At 32.1% G+C, this 23,592-nt stretch overlaps 1 protein-coding gene across 2 annotated transcripts in view; it reads right to left on the bottom strand.

Moving 5' to 3' along the window:
- Positions 1 to 23,587, bottom strand: part of LOC134706770 (receptor-type tyrosine-protein phosphatase F-like) — a 44,985-nt gene extending 21,398 nt beyond the window's left edge. Inside the window, exons 1-3 of one of the 2 annotated variants that reach the window (XM_063566034.1) lie at positions 23,512 to 23,587; positions 19,697 to 19,776; positions 4,702 to 4,782 (exon numbers count right to left, since the gene is read on the bottom strand). In XM_063566034.1, the coding sequence (XP_063422104.1) occupies positions 4,702 to 4,782; positions 19,697 to 19,760 (145 nt within the window). In that variant the 5' untranslated portion in view covers positions 19,761 to 19,776; positions 23,512 to 23,587. Of the gene's footprint in view, positions 1 to 4,701; positions 4,783 to 19,696; positions 19,777 to 23,317 lie in introns of both variants that reach the window. The other variant, XM_063566032.1, reaches the window with a different exon arrangement.
- Positions 23,588 to 23,592: the final 5 nt, after the last annotated feature.

Below are 23,592 nucleotides of genomic sequence, written 5' to 3'. Positions count from 1 at the left end.
CTTCTGTACACATTTAAAATAGTATTATAAGAAAGTTATTAAATTTTTAAAAATATTCAACCACAGAGTGAATGTGTTATTTCCTGGCAAAAACCCTAAGTCCATTTAAAAGTATAATACGGAAAAAGTGGATTATTTATTTTTACAAAATTTACTTCTGGATACTATCTTATGATCATAAACAAGCTTCTGTCCAAGTTTGGTACAAACCCAGAATAGTTGAAGAAAGTTATTAAAATTTTAAAAACTTTAACCACAGAGTGAATGTAATGTTTCCCCGCAGAAAAAACAAAGCTCATTTATAAGTAAAAAAACAGAAAAAAAGGAATTTTATTTTTGCAAACTTTATTTCTGGATACTATCTTATGATCATAAACAAGCTTTTTTCAAGTTTGATAGAAATCCAGTATAGTTTAAGAAAGATATTCAAATTTTAAAAACTTTATCCACAGAGTAAATGAAATATTTCCCCGCAGAAAAACTGAGTCCATTTATAAGTAAAAAACAGAAAAAATAGAATTTTAGTTTTACAAAATTTACTTCTGGATACTATCTTATGATAATAAACAAGCTTCTGTCCAAGTTTGGTAAAAATTCAGTATAATTTAAGAAAGTTATTAAATTTTCAAAAACTTTAACCACAGAGTGAATATTTGATGACGCCGACGACGACGGAATGTAGGATCGCTTAGTCTCGCTTTTTCGACTAAAGTCGAAGGCTCGACAAAAAATGAGATATCATTTCATCATATCATCAGACTCCCATTTTGAATATTGATGTTAAAAAAATTAGATATCATTTCATCATATCATCAGACTCCCATTTGGACATCGGGTAATTCTACTCATATCACTCAACTTAAAAATGAAAATGACGAATTAGTCACTGAAAATTACGATAAAGCATCACATGTCTTTTGAATAAGTATTTTTGTTCCATATCTACTATAAATGAAAATAATGATCAATCTCCAGAATTTCTGACTAGGTCAAATTCTAAAATAGATATTTTCTTTATAAACTCAAATCAAGTCATTGATATTTTGCAGACTTTAAAATTGGGAAAAGCATCAGGTAATGACTCAATTAGTCACCAAATGCTAAAAAAGACAAGTTATACTGTCAGTGTACCCTTATCATTGTTATTTAATTTGTCATTTGAAAAGGCAGAGTTTCCTAGTCAATGGAAAACAGCTATTGTCATGCCGTTATTCAAAACCGGAGACAAATCACTGGTTTCCAATTATAGACCAATCTCATTATTATCAGCAGTGGGTAAAGTTTTTGAAAGAATTGTGTTTAAAAATGTATTTAATCACTTAATAGCAAACAATTTATTATACAAATTTCAATCAGGTTTTATTCCAGGTCATTCTACCGTTCACCAGCTAATAGAAATTTACTATAGGATATGCATGTCACTTGATGATCGCTATATAACATCTCTTATATTATGTGATATCTCGAAAGCTTTTGATAGGGTATGGCATAGTGGCCTCTTAATAAAACTAAAAGCGTATGGTATTGATGGAAATCTTTATAAATGGTTTGAAAGTTATATTTCAAATAGAAAACAAAGCGTTTTTGTTTCAAATGCCTATTCGCCTTTTGATAATACTAATGCAGGAGTTCCGCAAGGCTCTGTATTAGGTCCCCTACTATTTCTTATTTATGTAAATGACATAGCTGATAATTTGACAAGTCTAACTCGATTGTTTGCTGATGATACATCTCTTTCTTATTCCAGCAATAACCCTTACACTATAGAGGATGTCTTAAACAGCGATTTAGAACAAATTTCAGTATGGTCTAAAGATTGGCTTATTAACTTTAACCCTAATAAGACAAAGGCTATGATATTCTCCTGCCATACTTCCCCAGATGATATTGAAATCGAATTTCAAAACCAACTAGTAGAATTTGTCTCCTGTCATAAACACTTAGGGATTACTTTTGATTCCAATGGTAAATTCCATACACATATAGAAAATATTTTAAAGTGTGCAAGCACAAGATTAAATGTTCTTAAAAAATTAAAATATGTATTGAATAGAAATTATCTTGCTCGTATATATTTAACTTTTATAAGACCTGTTATGGAATATGCATGTGAGTTATGGGATGGTTGTACTCAACAAGAAGCCGACAATTTAGAACATGTTCAGTTAGAAGCAGGGCGGTTAGTAACTGGGTTGCCCGTGTTTGCTAGTCGGGGAAGCTATATATTTTGAAACTGGCTGGCAACTGCTTGTGGACAGAAGAAAATCCAGAAAGCTCAATATGTTCTATTCTTTACATAATGGGACTGCCCCTGATTATCTCTGTGATTTAATGCCCCCGCTTGTTGGTCAAGTATCTAACTACGATTTGCGAAACAGTAATAATTATGTAGTACCCGGTTATAGACTAGACATAACTAGAAAATCCTTTTTCCCATCCACTACTATTGAATGGAATAGCCTTCCCCCCGACATACGTACGTCCAAAAACATAAATATTTTTAAACGAAAGATGAAGTCCAAATTGATTCAGCCACCTTCCTATTTTAGTTGTGGGGATAGAAAACTTAATATCATTCATACACGTTTGAGACATATGTGCAGTTCTTTAAATTCAGATTTACATCGTGTTAATATTAAACCAAGTCCCGCATGCAGCTGTGGCCACCCTGTTGAGGATAGTATACACTATTTTTTAGAGTGCGCTCTTCACAACGAAGCAAGAGAAATACTATTTACAAAATTAGAAAGGTATGCTATATCCATTGAGCTTCTATTAGCTGGTGACGGTGACCTTTCTTTTCAGCAAAACAAAGACATTTTTGAGTCCGTACAATCTTATATCAGAATAACACAAAGATTTAAAACAATCAATTAACATTCTAAATTTCTACTTTACAACCTTTCACTCCAGTCTAGTTGTTTCATTATTATTCCTTATTATATTGTATTTTTTTTTTCTTTTTTCTTTTTATTTCTAATTTTTGTTTGAAGTATGTATTACATGCATTACCACTATGTTGTATTTTTTCTTTTTCGCCATTATCTAATGTACTTTGTGTTTATATTTATATTGGGAGAGGACGTCTCTAATGTTGTTATAACTTGTGTCCAATCTCTTTTGCTACTTTTGCAAATAAAATATGTTTAAACTCCCATTTGGAGCTTTAAGTGCATATGATACAGTGTTAATAAAAAAGTTTAACTAAAAATGTTAAGCAACCTATATTTTACCTTGTCAATTCTAATATATAATAAGAAATATACCTTCATATGCTACAATGCTACATCGAGACATAAATTAAATCTGAACTACAAGGTTCATTTTAGGAAAATATAGCCTTGAATATTAACTTTAACATTGAATTTCAAAATTACCATAGTGAGATACTTAAATGGACCTATTTTAAAAGATGAATTTATTATAAGAGTACGGTAAGTAACTATTTTATTTTTGTTATAGTGATATGTTTAAATATGTACAGATTATAAAAATATAATACGTATATGATAAATATTAATACACCCGATTAGTACATTTTTGACTTCAAAATCAGCACTAGATATATGTATATTATGCTAAAAAAAGTTTATAATTATTGAAAATTTTACCAATATTGACTTGTAACAACTGAACAAATTGAAGTTACTTTGTATATAGAAAGATCATATATAATTTATTTGTGCAATTTGAAATTCCTTAATAAATTTTGCGGACGCCATCCCGAGTTTGTTGACCGTTATGGAATAACCATTTCACATATGATATCGGATATGTTCCTTATGTCGTAACTACAATACCCTTCCTTTTTCACGAATGTGACCTTCCGAAGTAGACTATTTTTCGGATTTGTAATAACATAAGCAACACGCAGGTTGCCACATGTGGAGAAGGATCTGCTTACCCTTCCAGAGCACCTGAGATCACCCCAAGTTTGGTGGTGTTCGTGTTGCTTAGTCTTTGTTTTCTTTGTTGTGTCTTCTGCACTATTATTTGTCTATTTGTTTATTTTATTTTTAGCCATAGAGTTGTCAATTTATTTTCTATCTATGAGTTTGACTCTCCCTCTGGTATCTTTCGTCCCTCTATTTAAGAAGCATGGCCTGATAAGAAATAACATCGAAATTGTAGATCCAATTGTAAACATATTTAAGAGTACTAAGTATATAAACGAGTATTTATTTCTTATTTCATGGAGACCACTCCCCTTGTTAAAGTATCTGGTTGCGTTATTGTTTTAGTCTGATTCTTCCTTTTCTTTCTACTTTCCATAAACTTGATATCAAATTCTTTCAATATCTGAAGATGGTGATTCATAGATACTAATATATATATAAGTCACCATTAAGGGAATTGGGGTTAATGTCATCATACATCTACAACGACGTTTGAAAAAATATACCTAATACTCTATACAGTTCTAATCAAATTCTTGAATAGGAACAGAGGTCCTTTAACTAGTATTGAAACTTCTCATATGGACCTATAAGAACGAAGCATAACCAGCAGATTTTCTTATTTATAATGGTCCCAATAAAACATTTATGATTTTGTTTTTGTATGATGATGATTGTGATTATGACAATGAGGCTAATTCCGATGGTTTAGGAGATATATTCAGTGGGTAATGAGTATTGTTTTTACTTGAATACCCACCAAGATACTTGACTGAATATACTCCCCTCGAGTCTTAAAACTTACCCACACAGACCGGTTGGAATGTTGATGTATTCCCACAAAACTGTCTCTCTGTGCATTGCTGATTACCACAATTCTGGGAAACTAAAAAGTAGAAACAAGAATATTCAAGTTAAAAATTAGTGGTAATTACTTAATAGACTAATTTTCCTAAAATTAAAATATTGAATAATTTTTAACGAATTACCAAAGAACATCGCGTTAATTCACGAATGCCCGTTGCATATTCAATTGTTAGTGTGTTGTTCGGTAACTTGTTTACACTATTTTTCATGCTTGGGAATTTTGGGATTAGTTATTCTAAAAATAAATCATGGTATTTCATTAAAAAAATATAATTAAACGTTTTGTCCCTAAACAGTTTTGTTCGACTGAATGAAGATTTTCCTTACAGGTATGTTTATTGTCCTGTTAGTGTTTAGTTTTCATACCCCACCTACGATAGTAGAGTGGCATTATGTTTTATGGTCTGTCCGTCCGTCTGTCTATTCGTTCGTCCGTTCGTTCGTCCGTCTGTCCCGCTTCAGGTTAAAGTTTTTGATCAGGGAAGTTTTCGATGAAGCTAAAGTAAAATCAACTTGAAACTTATAATATGATCTTTCTAATTTTACAGCCAAATTAGACTTTTGACATCAATTTCACGGTCCACTGAACATAGAAAATGAAAGTGCAAGTTTCAAGTTAAAGGTTTTGGTCAAGGTAGTTTTTGATGAAGTTGAAGTCTAATCAACTTGAAACTTTGAACATGGAAAATGATAGTGCGAGTGGGGCAGCCGTGTACTTTGGACACATTTTTGTTTTTAATGGTATACATGCCGGTCAGACAGATTTTACTTGACCTTGAACTCATTTCATGAATCAGTCAAGTCCATACTCAGTTTATATATCAAGCAATATGTCTAGAATATAGAAAGACTAAAGTGTATATGTGATACTTGGCAGGTGTCATCTGACCTTGACCTGATTTCCCTCGTTCAGTGGTAATAGTCGTGTTTTTCGTGTTTACGGCTGTATTTTTTAAACTAAGCAATAGCTATAGATCAACTATATTTGTTGTATGTAAGGAATATTGTGCTACTCCAGTAGGAAAATAGTGTTATTATTGAAATAGTATGCATTATGGAGGAAAGGGATCACATACTGACCCAATATTTAGCAAGAATTAGCTGCAAAATCCTGTGCTAGGAGCTGTCTTGAAACTTTTATTGAGGCGAAAATTACTTCTCTGTGTTGAAGATATCACTGTCATTCCCCCATCCCCGTAATTCCTATGGTCAATGCCTTATGACCGACTATCCTAGGACATTATAGCCAGTCATGATTGTTAAAAACCCCATAAGTAAATAAGAACTGAATTTACTTTTCAGCTGTCCAAGTTTCATTACAATCAAACGAAATGCTAATATTATCCACTGAAACCAATGATATTTAGCAAGAGAACTTCAGACATACTAAGAACTATTCGCCCCTAGGAATTACGACCTCCATATATATATGCAGGTCCTAAAAAAAACACATCTCTATTGAAGAATAAGTTTCTGTTCATTTTTCAAATCGTATGATCTTTAATTTGAACTGAACATTAAAAGATTGGCCAAAAATTAGTGATTTTCCCTTTTTACTTATGGTTGCCATGGCAACAAATATGCAAATCATCTGCGATTGTTTGAAAATGTTATATATATAATATATGGTCTTACATGTATAGAAGGTATAACAAGTTTCTATAAACAGGTCTGTTGTATCATATATATATATAGTTCCAAACTTTGAAAAAAATGTAAAAGAGAGAGTTATCTCCCTTTTTTGAAAAATGCCAACTATTTTTAATGATGTACATTTTTTGTCTTAACTAGACGGTGACTTGTTGATTTTATTTTTTATTATGTAAAAAAAATATTTAAGCAACGGAAAAAATACTAACATTAAAAAATCTTATATTAGGTTTCATTAGAAATTCCTCAAAAAAGGTAGCTTTGCGTTCATTTCCCTATCATTTCTATAGTAATCTTGAATGAAAACCATAAAAATTTGAACCCTAAAAAAAAAATTACTAGACGGTGAACCGATTTTTTTATTTTTGTTTTTCACCAAACATATGATAAAGTTCATTTACTAAAAAAATTAGCCAATTCCTATATTAGATTTTTATACCCCCCAGCCACCTTAAGCTTGCATCTTCTCTTATTTTCTTTCGTATTTTTTTTAAAGAGGAACACGACGCGAAACTCTATTTCTGCATGGTCTTTTGGGTACCTACGTTCAGTCAAAGTTTTAATTTGGTGTTGTTCATAGTCATCAATTTGAACTTTTCTGTGAAGCGTCTGTTTTTTAATACATTTTTAAAGCTCTAATGGTACACATCTTTCTTTGACGAGGGATGTTTATTTACCATTCACGCAGTATCTTCTTCCATTTTTGTTTTACTATATATCCCAATTCTTCTGTAAACTATTTCCCTTAATATTTACGCTTAATATGTGGGAATCTTCTTTAGTTTGACAAATTACCTTTACGTTTGTATTGGAACAAGTAAAAATCAACTCGTAATGTCGAAATGAAGAATAGTTCTTATTTCACCGGGAGATTATAGGTCTGTATAATCAAATATTGTGTAGCAAGAGAATAACAAAAAATTTAGAAACAAAAATGTGTCTACAAAAAAATGTAAAATCACAAAAATACTGAACGCGGAGAGAAATTCAAAACGGAAAGTCCCTAATCAAATGTCAAAATCAAAAGCACAAACACATTAAACGAATGGATAACAACTTCTTTTTTTCTTCTTGATAAAATATAACAATCTCCAGTAAATTTAAGACACCAATGTTAAAAGAAACTTAATTTTCTGATGTAAACATTATTCTAGTTAGAGACGGGACGACGTTGATGTAAGGATTGATAGGACACTGTAGAGCCTACAACGAAGTGCAAACCTTATACAGTCTTGTCTGGTCACGCATTGCTTTTACGGTTATTCTCGATCTTTCACGGTCAATTTTGATTAAAGTGAACAAAATACTTTTCTTTGTTTAACATTTTCAATGTTGATCACTTGCAAGACCAATTTTAGTTTCCACTTTAATACTACTTTGTGAATGCATGCAAGTAAAGTCGCAATTTGAAAGACATAAATAAATTGATAGAAATAAATACAAAAATATGTGTAGGTAAGAAAAAGAAAGTGTCAAAATATATGCAGCATTTTTTTTTACCAGATTTTTCATAGATCATCTCAAGGTTTCCGTTATACACACAGAGAGGGTTTGCGTTTTTAATTGTTACATGTATGCTAGTATATCTATCATTGGCATTTCATCCCATTCTAAGAACTGTTTATTTTTATTTGTTAAGCTATTATTGCATATGTTTTATTTTTGTATTAACTTCATAGTCATTTGCCATTAAAAAAACCAAACTACAAGTTGATAAACGAATAAAGCATATTTGTTAAAAGACAAGGACGTGTGTATGGTAAGACTATCGTATCCGTCTAATTAAAGATCATTAAAATATGACGACTATCATATGCTCCAAACAAAAGACATCGCATATCTATTTTCAAGATAAGACTTGTTATTTCTTATGCAGCAAAAATACTGCAATCTGATTGGTTGAATTTAAAAATAAAATGAAATTTTGCCAAAAAAAATTAAAATATAAAATTTTGCCAAAATAAAGAAAAAAAAAAAATTAAGAAAATTAAGGTGTAAATAACACCCCACCCTGGTTCACCCGGGGATAAATAAAATTTTGCCAAATTTAAAAATAAAATGAAATTTTGCCAAAAAAAATTAAAATATAAAATTTTGCCAAAATAAAGAAAAAAAAAAAATTAAGAAAATAAATAATAAAAAGAAAATGCTCATTTTTAAAAAAAAAATTAATAAAATTTAATAAAGTAAAAAAGTATTTGACAATGTGCAGCAGCATGGACATTGAAAAAATATTACACTGGAAATTTTTCATTACCATTTTTACAATTTTACATCCTGGTTTCAAAATGAGTAAAGGAATTGTTTATAAGAACAACGGTGTAAAATTCTGTACACCCCTCATTACACCAAGATAACTAATATTCTTGCCTATGTAACATACTAGCTCCGTACTTTCAAAGCTATAACGTATTATGTCAATTCTGAAGAATACTAAAATGTGTAAAAACTGCCATAAAGACTCTATATAATACATTGGCATAAATTAATGTGTATTGATCTATGGTATATTCATGCTTAAACAATTGGCTAATTCCACACGTATTGATTTTCAGCGTGTAAGGTAATAATGTGAGCAATCCATTCAATTGAATTATTGATGATGGCATGATGAGAAAGATGAACATGATGTTAGCATGGCGTGAAAGATTTATGTTCTGTCATCTGTTACTTTCGTAAACTGTTAAAGGACACTATATGTTGAATTCATGTTCACCAATATGAATCAAATTTTCATATTTGATTAATAACCATGAAAAACATTTATACAAATTATTAAGTCTAAAATAAAAAAATTACAGGACATGAGCTCGCTAAAATGTAGCTTCGCTGTGTGTGCCTTATACCCTTAACTCGATCAATTTAACTATTGAGTTGACCTCTATAGACCTCTGAGATGGTCATATAAGCGATATATACATAAATATAGATATAAATAGAAAGAAAACTCGTGCTAATGAATTTTTCTAGGTCTGTTTAATAAAAAAAAAATCTTATACTGGTGAAATTGATGTTCGATGCATTTGCGTAAAAAATACTTCGGGTTTAATTAACACCATGCAGGCGTTAAGGGGCGTCGTCACTTCCGTTCCCATGTTGAGCGAGTGGTTGATGCTATATTGCAAGAATTATTCGGCAAATTGAATTCTCATAATTGACAATCAGCACTGCTGTCATTTGGGAATTGTGATAAAGTATCTATAGAACAAATATTATTCTTGTTTATCCTTTTATCATAAACAATGACGATCACTAAGACACCTGATGAACGTTTTAAAATAATGCAGGGATACAGAAGATCCCCTCTATCTGGAAAATGACGTCATAAAGGCGCGCATAATTGACGAGTTTATTTTTCCAAGAGCAAACTCGAAAAAGGTCTATTAGGTGACTTCTATACTAAAATACACACGAAATGCTGATACATAATTTCGATGTCAATGTGAATGCAATGTAAATTGTGTTTGAAGACTTTTCTTCTTTGGATATATACGTTATAAGTCGAATATGATAATTTGAGTCAAATCGGTGAACACTAATGTGTCAGTCAGTGGTCTTATAAGGAAGTTTATTGTAGAGCAGCGGAATATGACGACTGAATAATTCGGGTTGGTTTATCTTTGCTTTAAATAAGGGAGATAAATTGCAACTGTCGGGTTTAGAATTTTCCCTTCCAGTACCATCTGATGGATAGTTTCTTCACGTTGATTAATAATATATGATTCTAGGTACTTTTGAATGAAATAGGTGCAGGAAATAGCTACACCTGGTTTAAAAATTGCAACTTCCTGCTCATCTTTTCAAGCTCATATGTCTACCAACTTTTAAAATGCACTTCTTCATGTTCTTTCGCTGAAGGTTTCGCAGTAACAAATACATTTCAGTTGTACCAAATTTTGAGGGGAAATTACTTTCATATGGAGTTCCCTCAGCGCTTCGGTCAAAATAAAGCAAAACAACCAGAGGATAGAACATGCAATTCAGACTCGGACTATTATAGTATAATAGTCCCAGATTCAGTAAAAAGCTATTGATTTCTTCTACGGTAATAACAGTGTTTGGGAAGAGAACTCTTAAGGAAAAACGTTCAGTTTAACGTGTCAGTTTCAAAAGCTTATAAACTGTTCGATTTTAAATATCAAGTATCTTAGCGACATCTTGAGAAAAATAATCAGAACAAAATCAACAGGTTATTTAACGAAAAAGTAGAAAGACCTAGTAATTTGAACACTTGGCGAAGTCAAGAGTATTTATCAGATTACGAGAAAGATAATTATAACAAATCGGGATAACTTTGACCTGATAATGCATTGTAAAAAATTCTTAACATTAATTTGTGACTTCGATGGAGCCTGATATGTCTCATTGGCACTTATACTACATCTTCTTATTTATTATATATTAACTGCGTTTTTCTTAAAAGGTTTACTATAGCAACTAACAATTATTGCAGTTATAAAGTTTATAATCATAAACTTTCATAATCATTAAAGGAATCTTGATAATATACAATACCTTTTCGAAATTACTATGTTTTCTTAGGGCGTTAATTTATACCATCAATAAAATATTTATGAAATTACTTTTGTTTTTGTTCTCCGACTGATTGCTATTAAAACTTTATTATAGAACAGTTGAATTTTTGTTTTAAGTGTAACAGTATAGCCAGGGTTGTATAAAATGTAAGTTTAAAACCAGATCAGTTTTAACTCCCAAGTTCATGAACATTTGTAAAGAGTTGGATTATATTATAATACTGATACATTATTCTCAATGTATTTAATTGGCGACGAAAGAAATGTGATTTGGCCTTTGTTTCTCTGTTTATTTTTGCTATTCGACGTTGGTTGTTTAATTTGAATAAAATCTAGTTACTGTTTAAAGATTTTTGAAGCTGATCAGACGTGTGTGTTTGTTGTCATTATTCAACGCCTTTCGTTGTCCAGTTCTAATACCGCTTACTTGTTGAACTGGTATAATGAAAATAACTCAATTCTATCAAATAATTAGATAAAGGAGTCTCCATGTATGTTATTGATCTTATTTGGCAGCATGTTAACCATACTCAAGTTTCGGACACTGGCCAATTAAAAACCTGTTTTATTTTATTATCGGGACCATCTTCAGCCGACAATCCGGTATCATGGTTTTTGTCACTGTTGAAAGCCATGTGATGATCTATATTTGCGTATACTTTCTTCATTTGAACTCCACTCTGGTGGGTATAATTTTAGTTGTCTCATTGGCTATGGTGATCATAACACTTTTCCTTATTATACGCACTGCCTTTGATAATGAAAAAAAACCCAATACCGTTTACTGGTCAGCTGTAAAAGGGCCTGCCATGATCAAATGTAAGTTTAAACAATCTTTTTATGACAAAAGATATAAAGGAAATGCCATATATCACAGACAGCAACCAACAACAACCTGTCCACTAGTTACAGGTTTCAGACTTAAGCAAGTCAGATAAAGATTGTGGCGAGGCTATAAACATATTTGTGAGCGCAAACTATTCCTAACCTGGGACAGTAGTGAAACATCACCATATAACAACTTACAGTAAAAAAATAATATTTGGTAATGGTTTGACTCATCAGAATGACACGAAGCACACAAATAACTACTTTACATGCAGACAAAGGACGTGCACAAAAAACTCACATGCAGTTACTGAAAACTTGTGCAAAGCCAATAACAACTTGAATGTTGCAACATAGAAAGCTAATATCGTACATTTTGATTTGCAGTTTAGTTCTCAACCGATCATCTGTATACTAGTAGTCGAACGTGAATGTAAAGGAGCGTGCTAAATTCTTCTTTATTTCACCCGAAGAGCACCTGTATACGAAGTCTGTTTCGTATAATGATAGACACAAATCGGCAAATGAGTAGCACAAAGGAGGTTATCAGTACCTCAGTGGTCGAAGGTACTAAACTAACAACGCCATTCAAGACCTCAAAACAATACATGAAAAACAAAAACTTACACGAACCCCATCAACAACTGGGACTGATCTCAGGTGCTCCTGAAGAGTTTGCAGATCCTTATCCCCCTGTGATATCAGTTATGTTGCTTATGGTAAGTACAAATGTGTGGATAAGTCTCATTCATACTACAGTTGAAATCATGGTGAATCATACATATCTGTGATACATACATATATTTAGATATATATATTATATCATAGTTGCCTTCCATCTCGTGATCGCGTCCGTTAAACTTTTGAAGAGGTGATATCAACTTTACATCTTGAAACTTTTGGTTCAATAGCAAACCGTCTGTTGATGGTAAACCGAAGCTCTGGAATATTGTATCAACTAGGAGATATTCACTCCATATCGCGGCAGATGCTTTTGGAATTTTCCAAATGTAAAATAAAAAAAGATCGTAACTTGGGTAGTATTTAATTGTACCCTCCAAGTTTCCAACAGACCGTCAGTTTTTTTCTGCATGGGGATCAGCAGCTTTGTTAAATTTAATGCAAATATGGGTAGCATTTAACACGCTTTCTGGGTTAAATTTATCATAACTAATTTCAAACTACTCTCACTGGGTTTATGAAAATATAAGAACATATACTTAATACTTTCCTGTTTATACGGAGCTGGAAAAAAATGTGTGATTAGAAAACGGATGACCAAAGGACAAGGTACGATAAGCATTAGAGAACGGCCCCCTAATTTCGTTCAAATTAAAAGTGACTTGCCATTAATTATAATACATTATTCTTAAAGTTTAAAACCTATATTTTTGTTAACATCAATAGATTTTTCAACTTCCGTTGATAGTATTCATGCTCTGTTGCTGTAAAGACCTCAAGATTCGCGAAAAGGGCAGAAAAATGGCAGTTTCCAAACCTTTTTCTGCATTTTAAACTATGAGCGTACCTACGACCCACGATCATATTTATACCAGACATTCCTTGAACATTAATGTTGATGTAGTTCAAATATTTTAGTGGGTCGTAAGTACGCTCATAGTTAAAAATTTAAAAAAGTGACAAAAAATCGTCGTTGTTTTCATTGAATCATCGAAATTTTTAACCGAACTGCGGACCGGAGATGATTTCCGGTTTTACTAGATCTGACGACGGAAAAGTATTCCTGCTACGCTATAATAATAGCTACTTTCTTTAGGACGAAAAATAAACATATATTTGAGACAGGAAAACAGGATATTCATTTACTCATTATTCTTGAATTTAAAGTGACATTTTAGCAGACCGTCGAAATCTGACCCAAAAATAAACGGAACTGTGATAAACTTCAGAGAAATACTGGGAACGTAATTGTGAATGAATATAAAAACTGGTTCATACTCAAAAAGTGCATATATACGTATTGTGTTTCATAATTGACGAAATCGTCGCCCTGGAATGTTTTAATCTCCGTTGACACTTTTGTGAAAAGTGCTTTCTTTCACGTCCGCATTTCTACCAATGATGGCATGCCAAGTTAACATTTTAGACAATCATTTAATAAAAATACAGATGGCGAAAATAAACTACAGAACTGTGAATAATAACATACACTGTAATTCATATCACATAAGAGGGGAAGGACAGGGGTAAGGGAGACAGGGAGAAAGGGATAGGAGAAAGGAGAAAGGGGGTACGAGAAAGGAGAGGAAGGCTGGGAGAAAGGAGAAAAGTTGGAGAAAAAAAATAAAATATGAAAAAATAAAATATCTCTCTTTTTTCCGGTAAATTAAAAAAAATCAAATAAGGAGAAGAGGGATAGGAGAAAGGAGAAGAGGCCTGGTAGGAGAAAGGAGATGAGGGTGGGAGAAGGGAGAAGGGTACCCCCTTTCCTCCCCCTCACATAAGAAGACACCATGTGACCATTTTAATTAGTTATTTGTGTAAGTGTAACAATAATCAAAATTAAACAAAACTATCCAACACTTTTATGATCTAAATTATGTATCTTGAGTTATTTTTTTTGGTCATGGCGTTGAATTTATTGGACTTATTATTTGTAATTGTCACCCGCCTTCCCGTTGTTCTGTCTTGACGACAACTTGGTGCTACTTCGTATTTCTTGTTTGCAAATCATTCTCTTCATATCTTTCCGTTAAAATTTGCATGCATAAAGTATTTGTCACTGGACGGTCAGAAAATAACATTCAATCAATCATATATCTTCTAAAATAACAGCACTTCATGTATTATGAATTTAAACATATTCAAAAGAATAAAAGCTTCTTTTATTTTTTAATCAGATATTTACACGTCGAAGAAAATAAAACAAGTATTGAATATGAAAGGAAGAAAAACGCGAGATATCTTGCTTGTAAAACGTGTGTTTCGCGTACAAAAGACTCATCAGTGACGGTCGAATAACAGAATGTCAAAGGGCCATTAAAGGCTCAAAATTCCGATTTTTTTGTGAATAAAGGTTATTTGTTCCTGAATATATTATCCGTAGTTTTTGCAAACAATATAAAGTTTTGTTAACAGTTAATTCATAAAAGTTACTATTTCAATAATAATTCACAAAGTGCTCACTTTTGGACATCATGTTGCTGAATGGGTTGTTTGTTTCATTAATTTTTAGTGTGCTATTATAGCTTAAAAGGTTACAGTCCGTTGGAAGACATATTACCCTAACTTGACACTCCGATCCAACAAGTTTTTGTTCTTACCCCTTAATGCCAATTGATTAACGGAAATCAGCAAATACCAATTTTTAAGTCTTAAGTTTGACCAGGCCGGTGTCAGAACCCACGATATCAGGCGTTTTAATTCATTTATTATATTTATAAAATTGTAAAATGAATGAATAAAAGGGTGCATACTGTAAGAATCCATCTTATATGAATCCGCGCTTAAACATACACATCCACCCAAAAGAAATAACTTTTGCAACATTTATAGAAATAAGAAGATGTGGTATGAGTGCCAATGATACTACTCTCCTTCCAGGACACAACATGTAAAAAGTAAACAATTATAGGTCAAAGTACGACCTTTAACACAGAGCTTTGGCTTACACCAACCTGCAAGCTATCAAGGACACACAAGTGGCTAATGTAGCAATTCAAACAGAAAAATCAACGGTTTAATCTTTATATAAAAAAACTAGAAACGAGGAACACGTATGAACCACAACAACCACTGAACAGGTTCCTTTCTAGTTGCAAACAAACGCAGCATGTGTAAACGTTTAAACAGGCGACAACCTTCACCCTAACCCGAACTTATACTAGTATACTCTTATTAGTAACTTTCATGTCCAATTAAAACTGTAGTTCATTTTGATAAACAAATTACAAAAACACAAAAACAAAACGAAAAAATGCAAAATGCAAATTAGTCACATACATGCATTTTACATGATATTTCACAAATCATTTGACACTGACAGGAAAGTGAAACCATTTTCCGTCATTGCCAGGATTCACATCATAATTACAGATAACAAAAATGTTCCATAGTCATAGGAAGATGTGATGTGAGTGCCAATGATACAACTCTCCATCCAAATAACAATTTATACAAGTAAACCATTTTAGATCAATGTACGGCCTTGAACACGGGGCCTTGGCTCACACCAAACAACAAGCTATAAAGGGCCTCAAAATTACTACTGTAAAACCATTCAAACTATAGTCCATTTCATCGTGAAAGAAAACAGTTCATTCTGTTCTCAGTTTTTACTTGTCTTTGTCAATTTTCCCTGGCTTCAAATGAAATGAATCGATTAATTATGTTAAACATATGACTTTTTTCTTCTTTTTTGGAATTTTATTCTCATACACACTTGTCCTGGTCTACAATTATTTAGTTTTTATACATTGACTTGTGATATTTGGCATACAGTGTATAGCCATGACTCAGATATCATAACAGTCTAATTTTGTTTATTTTCTTTGGTTACATCTTCTGACATCAGACTCGAACTTCTCTTGAATTGAATTTTAAATGTACGTATTGTTATGCGTTTACTTTTCAACATTGGCTCGAGGTATAGGGGGAGGGTTGAGATCTCGTAAACATGTTAAACCCCGCCGCATTTTAGCGCCTGACCCAAATCAGGAGCCTCTGGTCTTTGTTAGTCTTGTATTTTTTTAATTTTAGTTTCCTCTGTACAATTTGGAAATTAGTATGGCGTTCATCATCACTGAACTAGTACATATTTGTTAAGGGGCCAGCTGAAGGACGCCTCCGGTTGCGGGAATTTCTCGTTACATTGAAGACCTGTTGGTGACCTTCTGCTGTTGTTTTTTCTTTGGTCGGGTAGATGTCTCTTTGATACATTCTCCATTTCTATTCTCAATTTCAATATCATTATGACATTTACCGTTGATCTCAAGGTCCAATTAATTGACCTTTAACTTTCATGGTTAAATGCCTCGTTAATAACTCCAAAAATGATTTATAAACCCCCCCTTTTGCCTTGATAAGTCGTTTCTAATCCACCATAGGTTTGTACCCATGCAGAGGACACATTTATTCCAACCCCTACATGTGTTCATAATATTAATTCGTAATTGCCTGGATTAGACATTTTATTCCGCACAATGTCTGTATGTGGTACAAGTCACGTCTCTTTTATTCCATTAACTGTTAAGTATCTTTAAAAACTGTTTAAACTCATCTCAAATTATTAAATCTTATATATTCTTGTTTTCATGAAAAGGCTTTCACATTGAAACAAAGATTTTGTACTGGTCTACAAATTAAACAAAATGTTTGATGTTGCTTAGCGAGATGTGGGATTCTATACTCAATATAGAATTCGTCCAAAAAATAATGATAATCTAGATGTGTATATTATAGTGTAACACCGTATAAGAAGTATATTCTTAAAAAATAACTTAGCTCATACTTCAAAAAATATAAAGAACCTATTATTGCATTGTTGATATGCACTTGTTATGTAATTTAGTTGTTGATCAGCGTGTAGTGACCTACAATTGAACTAAGTTTTCATTTCTAACTAAACATGTTTAGAAAAAGACAATGTGTATTGCATTCAATTTAATTTGTTCAATAAAATGACTTATTGATTTGTAGTTGGCTTTAATTCAAACATGGTTTGCTGTTGCTAAGCAACACTTGTGTTGCTATGCTCAATATGGAATTTGTAAAGAATAAAAAAAAAGATGCATATGAAAAAATATTGGATGAAACACCAAATGGAAAAAAAATCTTCAAACAACAGCTTAATTCATACTTACATTGTAAGAGGGGTAAGCACCAATTTTTTAACCGTTGCTAGGCAACATTTCTGTTGCCAAGGTTGTTATTAAGCATATAATAAACAAAATCAAAGGGTATTTTCATTTGTGACTTCAAGTTCTTCTTGGACAAACAATATCATTTGCAAATATTAAAATTTTTACTGATAAAGCAATTAATATGTGATAATTTTCATTCTTCATAAAAACCGTTGCTAGGCAACCTTCCTTTCACCGGAACACAATAAAATCATTATTTTTTCAAGTGTCTACACTAAGACCATCATTGATATCCATTTAAACTTAGTTGGAGAGGGGGCCAAAAATAGCCCTTATCATACCTTGTCCTTTAGTAATCAACATCGTTTAAACTGTATTATTGAATTTAATTGGGCGAATTACTTTTGGATTTTAATCATATATAAATGTTGTCATGTATATGTGATTAAATACAGCAAAGGACATCTAACGCGACTGCAGACTATCAATTTATTGGCAAGGGCATCGTTTGTGCATGTTAAAATAGTCTTTATATTTTTATATTTCTCAAAGTTGTACATTTTGTTCATATTTCCTTTTGCTCACATATTTTTTTTTTTCAGGTTATCGTACTTTTAATATTTTGAAATAGCCTTTTAGAAATAAAAATTAAATTTAGAAAGCTCAATTTTTTTTATATTAAAAGTCCCATAAATACACGTTCTATGTAAAGTACATACACAAAAATCATGTAATTTAGAGTTTAGTAGCACTCAGTGCATTTTTTGAAATCTTTGTTCTGCTCTATAATTTTACAAACAAATGAAAACCAAAAACGGGAACATTTGTTTAAACAAACCCTGTTTCCAAGAATGCAATAACTTGAATAAAACATCTTGGTATTCTAGTAATGTTTATATGAATTAAGATGTCTTGATGTTGCGTTGGGATATTTTGACATTTAACTGTTTTAAACAATGTTGTAATCAGCATATAAGTGATATAACTAAAAAAATATTTAGATTTAGTGATTGTTATTTAGCGATAGTAAATATCGATATGGACAATAGATATACTAATAGTTAGCACTGAAATATTAATATGTAGGATCATAGCTTTTTGTTAAGTAATACGCTTCATATGAAAAGAAGGAGGTAGTATATTGAATGTAAAATACCCCAAAAATGTTCAAAGTACATACATATGTCTTAGTAGTCAGATATACCTCAGTGTGTTTTGAAATAGAATGAAATTTCATTCCAGTGACCAGAGATGCATATCACATTATCGAAAACCTCAGGGCTTTCATCTTCACAACGTTACCATTCTTTTTGCGTATACAATTACAAATGTTCATTTAGAAACAAGGGCGGTGCTTTACATATGTCGGTACAGATTTAAAAGAGGGGCAATATAAATGAGTGTATAAACACTTATGGTAAAAATCTTCCCATGTTATATATACCTATTTATGGTATAAACACATATGGTAAAACATCTTCCCAGGTTATATACCTATTTATGGTGATCATTAAACTTGAAGATCATTATTCATGTATTGTATATAATTCAAAGCTTGTTAAATGATTTTGCGTAATAGAAAGATGTTTCCCAAAACTTCATTGTTGTAAAGAAAATAAGATTTATTCAACTTTAAAAAGCCGTAAAGAATAAATTAAACGTTTTTTTTTGTAATGAATCATTATCCCTTGTTCATACACAATACAAAGACAGATATATGAATGTACAGTTTAATTTGTTTAAACATGTGTTTCAAGTTCTCACGTAGATCTGTGATATAGGAAAGTATGAAGCAATAAAACAATGGATAAATAAAAAAGAAAATGATAGAAAGGTTGAAATTTTGACTCAGTTGGACTGCGCATTGTACTAAGAGTTGATATTAGGGCTGTCGTTACATCATGATATGAGTCTTCTCGAGATAGGACGGAATCAATTCCCCATTTGATCCAGTCTTGAAAAAAAAATTCTTGTTATTTCTTTTGACCAAATTTTTTCGTACAAATAGTTATTCATCTCTATTGTGTATAAGCAACAGTTAAATTTTAAAATGAACAGGAGAAAGAAAACAACATTTAACGAATATCATCAAACTTACCAACAAATCCCAGGTTAAGAACGATGGTTACGACAACAAGATAACCATATGTATTTATCATCATAATCTATCAGGGTCACCTGAAATGAATGGCATTTAATGTACATGTCATGGTATTTCATTATCATTTACAAGGACGAAGGAGAAAAGAAGAATTAGTGTAAAATCACTAAAATTGGTTTGTTACTAGAATATGTGTTTTAAATCCAAAAAATCGGACTGTTTCTAGAAAGGAAAAGCCTACATGTATGGATAAACAATATAGTGATCATTTATGCCCGCGTCACACTGTCCCGATTTTTATGTACGATGGACACCCGAATGCGAAAATTGTAAGTTCGTACGAAGTTGGTCCCGATCTCGTTAAAATACCAAAAAATGACCGAAGCAAGTACGATGAATAACGAAGTCTATAAGATGGTGCCGAAATTATGTACGATAGCAAAAGATGTACATACGAAGGTTAACCGAAGACGGGTATTAAAGCTTCATATCTCAGCCGAAGTCTACACGATGGACCACGAAGGCTACACGATGGATTACGATGATGGCTGGATGGCCATATGATGTCTAAAAGACGAACAGAATTTCGACAACATATCGTTACTGTACAAGTCTGCCATGCATTGCGGGAAATCGATCTTTTTGTCTAATTCTTATAAAACTTAGTTTATTATCCCCTCGCCTATCACATGAAAGTTGCATGTAGATAAAATGGTTATGGACACTCTAGAACCAAAATGCTCAAAACTTGGTATGGTGTTACTCGTTAAGAATATCTTAAAGGCTATTGACTTTAAAGATCAATGGTCAAGGTCACAGTGGCAGTTGTAATACAAGGCAATATCACCCTTGTGGACACTCTAAAACCAATATGCTTCAAAGGATTTTAACCACATTTGGTATATTGTTCCTCCTAGTAATGATCTGACATTTTTTTACGTTCAAGGCAAAAGTTCAAGATCATGCAGATGGACTTGTTTTTTCTCTCCTTTAAATAGCATAATACACAGGAAATTGGTAGCTTATTTTTTAATCTGCTGGTTCTAAAGACAATATTAAAGGTATTTCCAGTTACTGAATGTTTTGGTTGATTTCTAAAAAAAATAGTTTATGCATCAAATATGCATATTCAATTTATAATTTTCTGCATGTGTCATATACAAATTTAGTGTCCATATTTGTCCCCAATATGTTACATACGAGGGGATGTCTCGCTCGGCATTGCCTTGTTTGAACTGTAAAATGTGTGCACTAGTCTGAATAATCACCTATAATTATGCCCATGTTCACTGATCTATCTTAAAAGTAAGGTTATGGGTTCGTTCATCCTTTTTATTCAAAAAGAGCTCTTTCCAGGAGAATATCATAATGATATAGACAAAAGGAAGGATGTGGGGAAAGCAACAAATGCGGCAAAATATGACATATAGAAAACAAAATGATTATGGAGTTAACATTTGTGTGACAACAACTCAGACGATACATAAACAATGAAGAAAAAGTTGGTTTCCCTATATACGTGTACCTGCAGTGTTGGTGTACGAGGCGCGTTTATGATTTTCATTATGTAACTTGATATAAAAAATTTACAAAAAATAATATTTTACTTGTAAAAGTAAATCATGAGCCTGTTATAGCTGCTCTTCTTGTTCCATTTGAATTAATAGAAACAACGCTGTCGCCTTTCTTGTTGTCATAGAATCATATGATATGAGCTCCATGTTTTGTGAACGTCTTTCTTAACTGTTGTATTAGACTGACCAGTGCATATCGCGGATTGCACTTTAAATGTATTTTAGCGTGAACATTAACTTACATTTAGCTGAATTTATTGCCGTCGTAGTTCCATCTTGTAGCCTTCGTACTTTTATTCGATGGCAACACGACGGGATTACGAGGTCTTCACGAAGTCCTGTTGCAATCGTAAGACCTTCAGGTAGCTTCGTGATTCATAAGTGTAGACATCGTAATGTCAAAACTGCCCGATGGAAACGATGGAAACACGAATGCAATACGATGTTCAAAGGTACATTCCCGGTGACATTACGATGGTTAGGATGGTGATACGAACTCAATACGAACCCTCAACATCGGACGCACCATCGGTGATTTTTTAACATGTTAAAAAATTTAGAAACCCTCCCGAAGTTGTCCCCGAAGGCTAGAAAAAGTGGCCGATGGTTTTACGATGGTTAAAGATGGCACTTCGAATAGCCCGATCTGGATACGATCAGTCCCGATATTGAAAATTTCCATAATCGTTTTGCCATCGGCGTAAAAATCGGGACAGTGTGACGCGGGCATTAATGTGTTACAAACGAGATCAAACGAGATTACTCATGCTAATAACATTTTTATTTTCTACGATAATGTGTTACATTTAAAAGGATTCAGAATAAAGTTTTTTGTATTGAATTGTGTCACAATTATCATAATTATGTTATTTAAAAAAAACTCATCATGGCAAAGATTTTTAAAAAGCTTATCATTGTGTATGCTAGACGCGCGATTCGTCTAGAAAAGATTCATCAGACCCCAAAAAAAATAATTCATGTGTTTACGCTTAATACCCTACCTACCCTAAATTTTAGTGCCTTTCCTAACACTTTCATGCCATTTTAGAACTAGCACTTTTAAAGTCAGACAGATTCCCTTGTAGTAACCAGCTAAAAAATGTTGGTAAAATAAAATGATATTACACTATTTTTTTCCAGGACGTATCGGAAACACACGTATTGGTTTGTTTTTTTGCCTGACAGTGACGCTTGAATCAAAAAGTTAATAAAACGAAAATGCGAAATATATTACAAAGTTGAAGGCCAAAGAGGCACCAGGGCCAAGTATACCATTAGGTTTTAACCGTTTGCCATATTAAGCTATGGCGATATATATTTGTGTGTAGAAAAAAATCCTTGAGTTAGTATTTTGAAGACTTAAAATAGTTTACACCATTCCTGCTTAAAGTCTTGACCATTTCTTTCGGACTGAAAGAGTAAAATGTGTAATCTTTATGTAAATACTTGCTTAATTAAAATATTCAAATTCAAAATAGTTAAAAAATTTGTTCGGATTTTTTATAATTCTATTTGCGACTTTTATGAAACATTAAAAAATTGAACAGCAACGATCTTATGAAACATTAAAAAATTGAACAGCAACGATCTTATGAACATTTACCTTATAATATGATTCACTTTTTGAGACAATAATCCTGTGAAATATGCACAAATAACCACTGCCAGAATATTATAAGAGGTTGCAAGAAGGGATGAAAATTTTGCAGTGTGTTATAAATGCTAGTACTCATATCTGTAAACTTCGCTTATATTTGAACTTTTTCGCAAATGTCTTATATCTTGTATGTTTTTCATTGATATTATTCATTAGAGACTATAACGATTTTTAATATTACAATCTGCTATAAATCTTAATATAATGTTTCCCTATATTACACCAACTTTGTGCATTTATAAAACGGGATTAATGCATTTAGCTTTTTCATGGGTAAGTGGATTTAAATGCCATAATTTGAAATGCTATGTTTCAAATTTACTGCTGTTTTCTAAATTAAGAATTATTATTGATTTTCTAACATTTAAATCAATACATAATATTTACCTATGAAGATAGTTTTCCTGCATCAACAAGTTGTCATTACGGCGCACAATGTTACATAAATCCTATCTAAATATATACGCTCAAATTTTACTCTCAGTTTTGCAGCTAAGTATATATTTGTGCGAGTAAATTGTAAAAAGCGACAATAATATACGTTTATAACAAATGATAAATATTTTTCATATTTCAGTCACCTGTCATCTCTGGGCGCCGCCATGTTGTATTATCCCCGCCCTTTTGTTTACATTCGACGTCATAGCAACTTCACGTCTTCC

The sequence above is a fragment of the Mytilus trossulus genome, chromosome 2 (assembly GCF_036588685.1).
Source record: "Mytilus trossulus isolate FHL-02 chromosome 2, PNRI_Mtr1.1.1.hap1, whole genome shotgun sequence".
NCBI lineage: Eukaryota > Metazoa > Mollusca > Bivalvia > Mytilida > Mytilidae > Mytilus > Mytilus trossulus.
The sequence above is the reverse complement of the archived record's forward strand: the minus strand, read 5'-3'. Positions and strand labels throughout refer to the sequence as shown.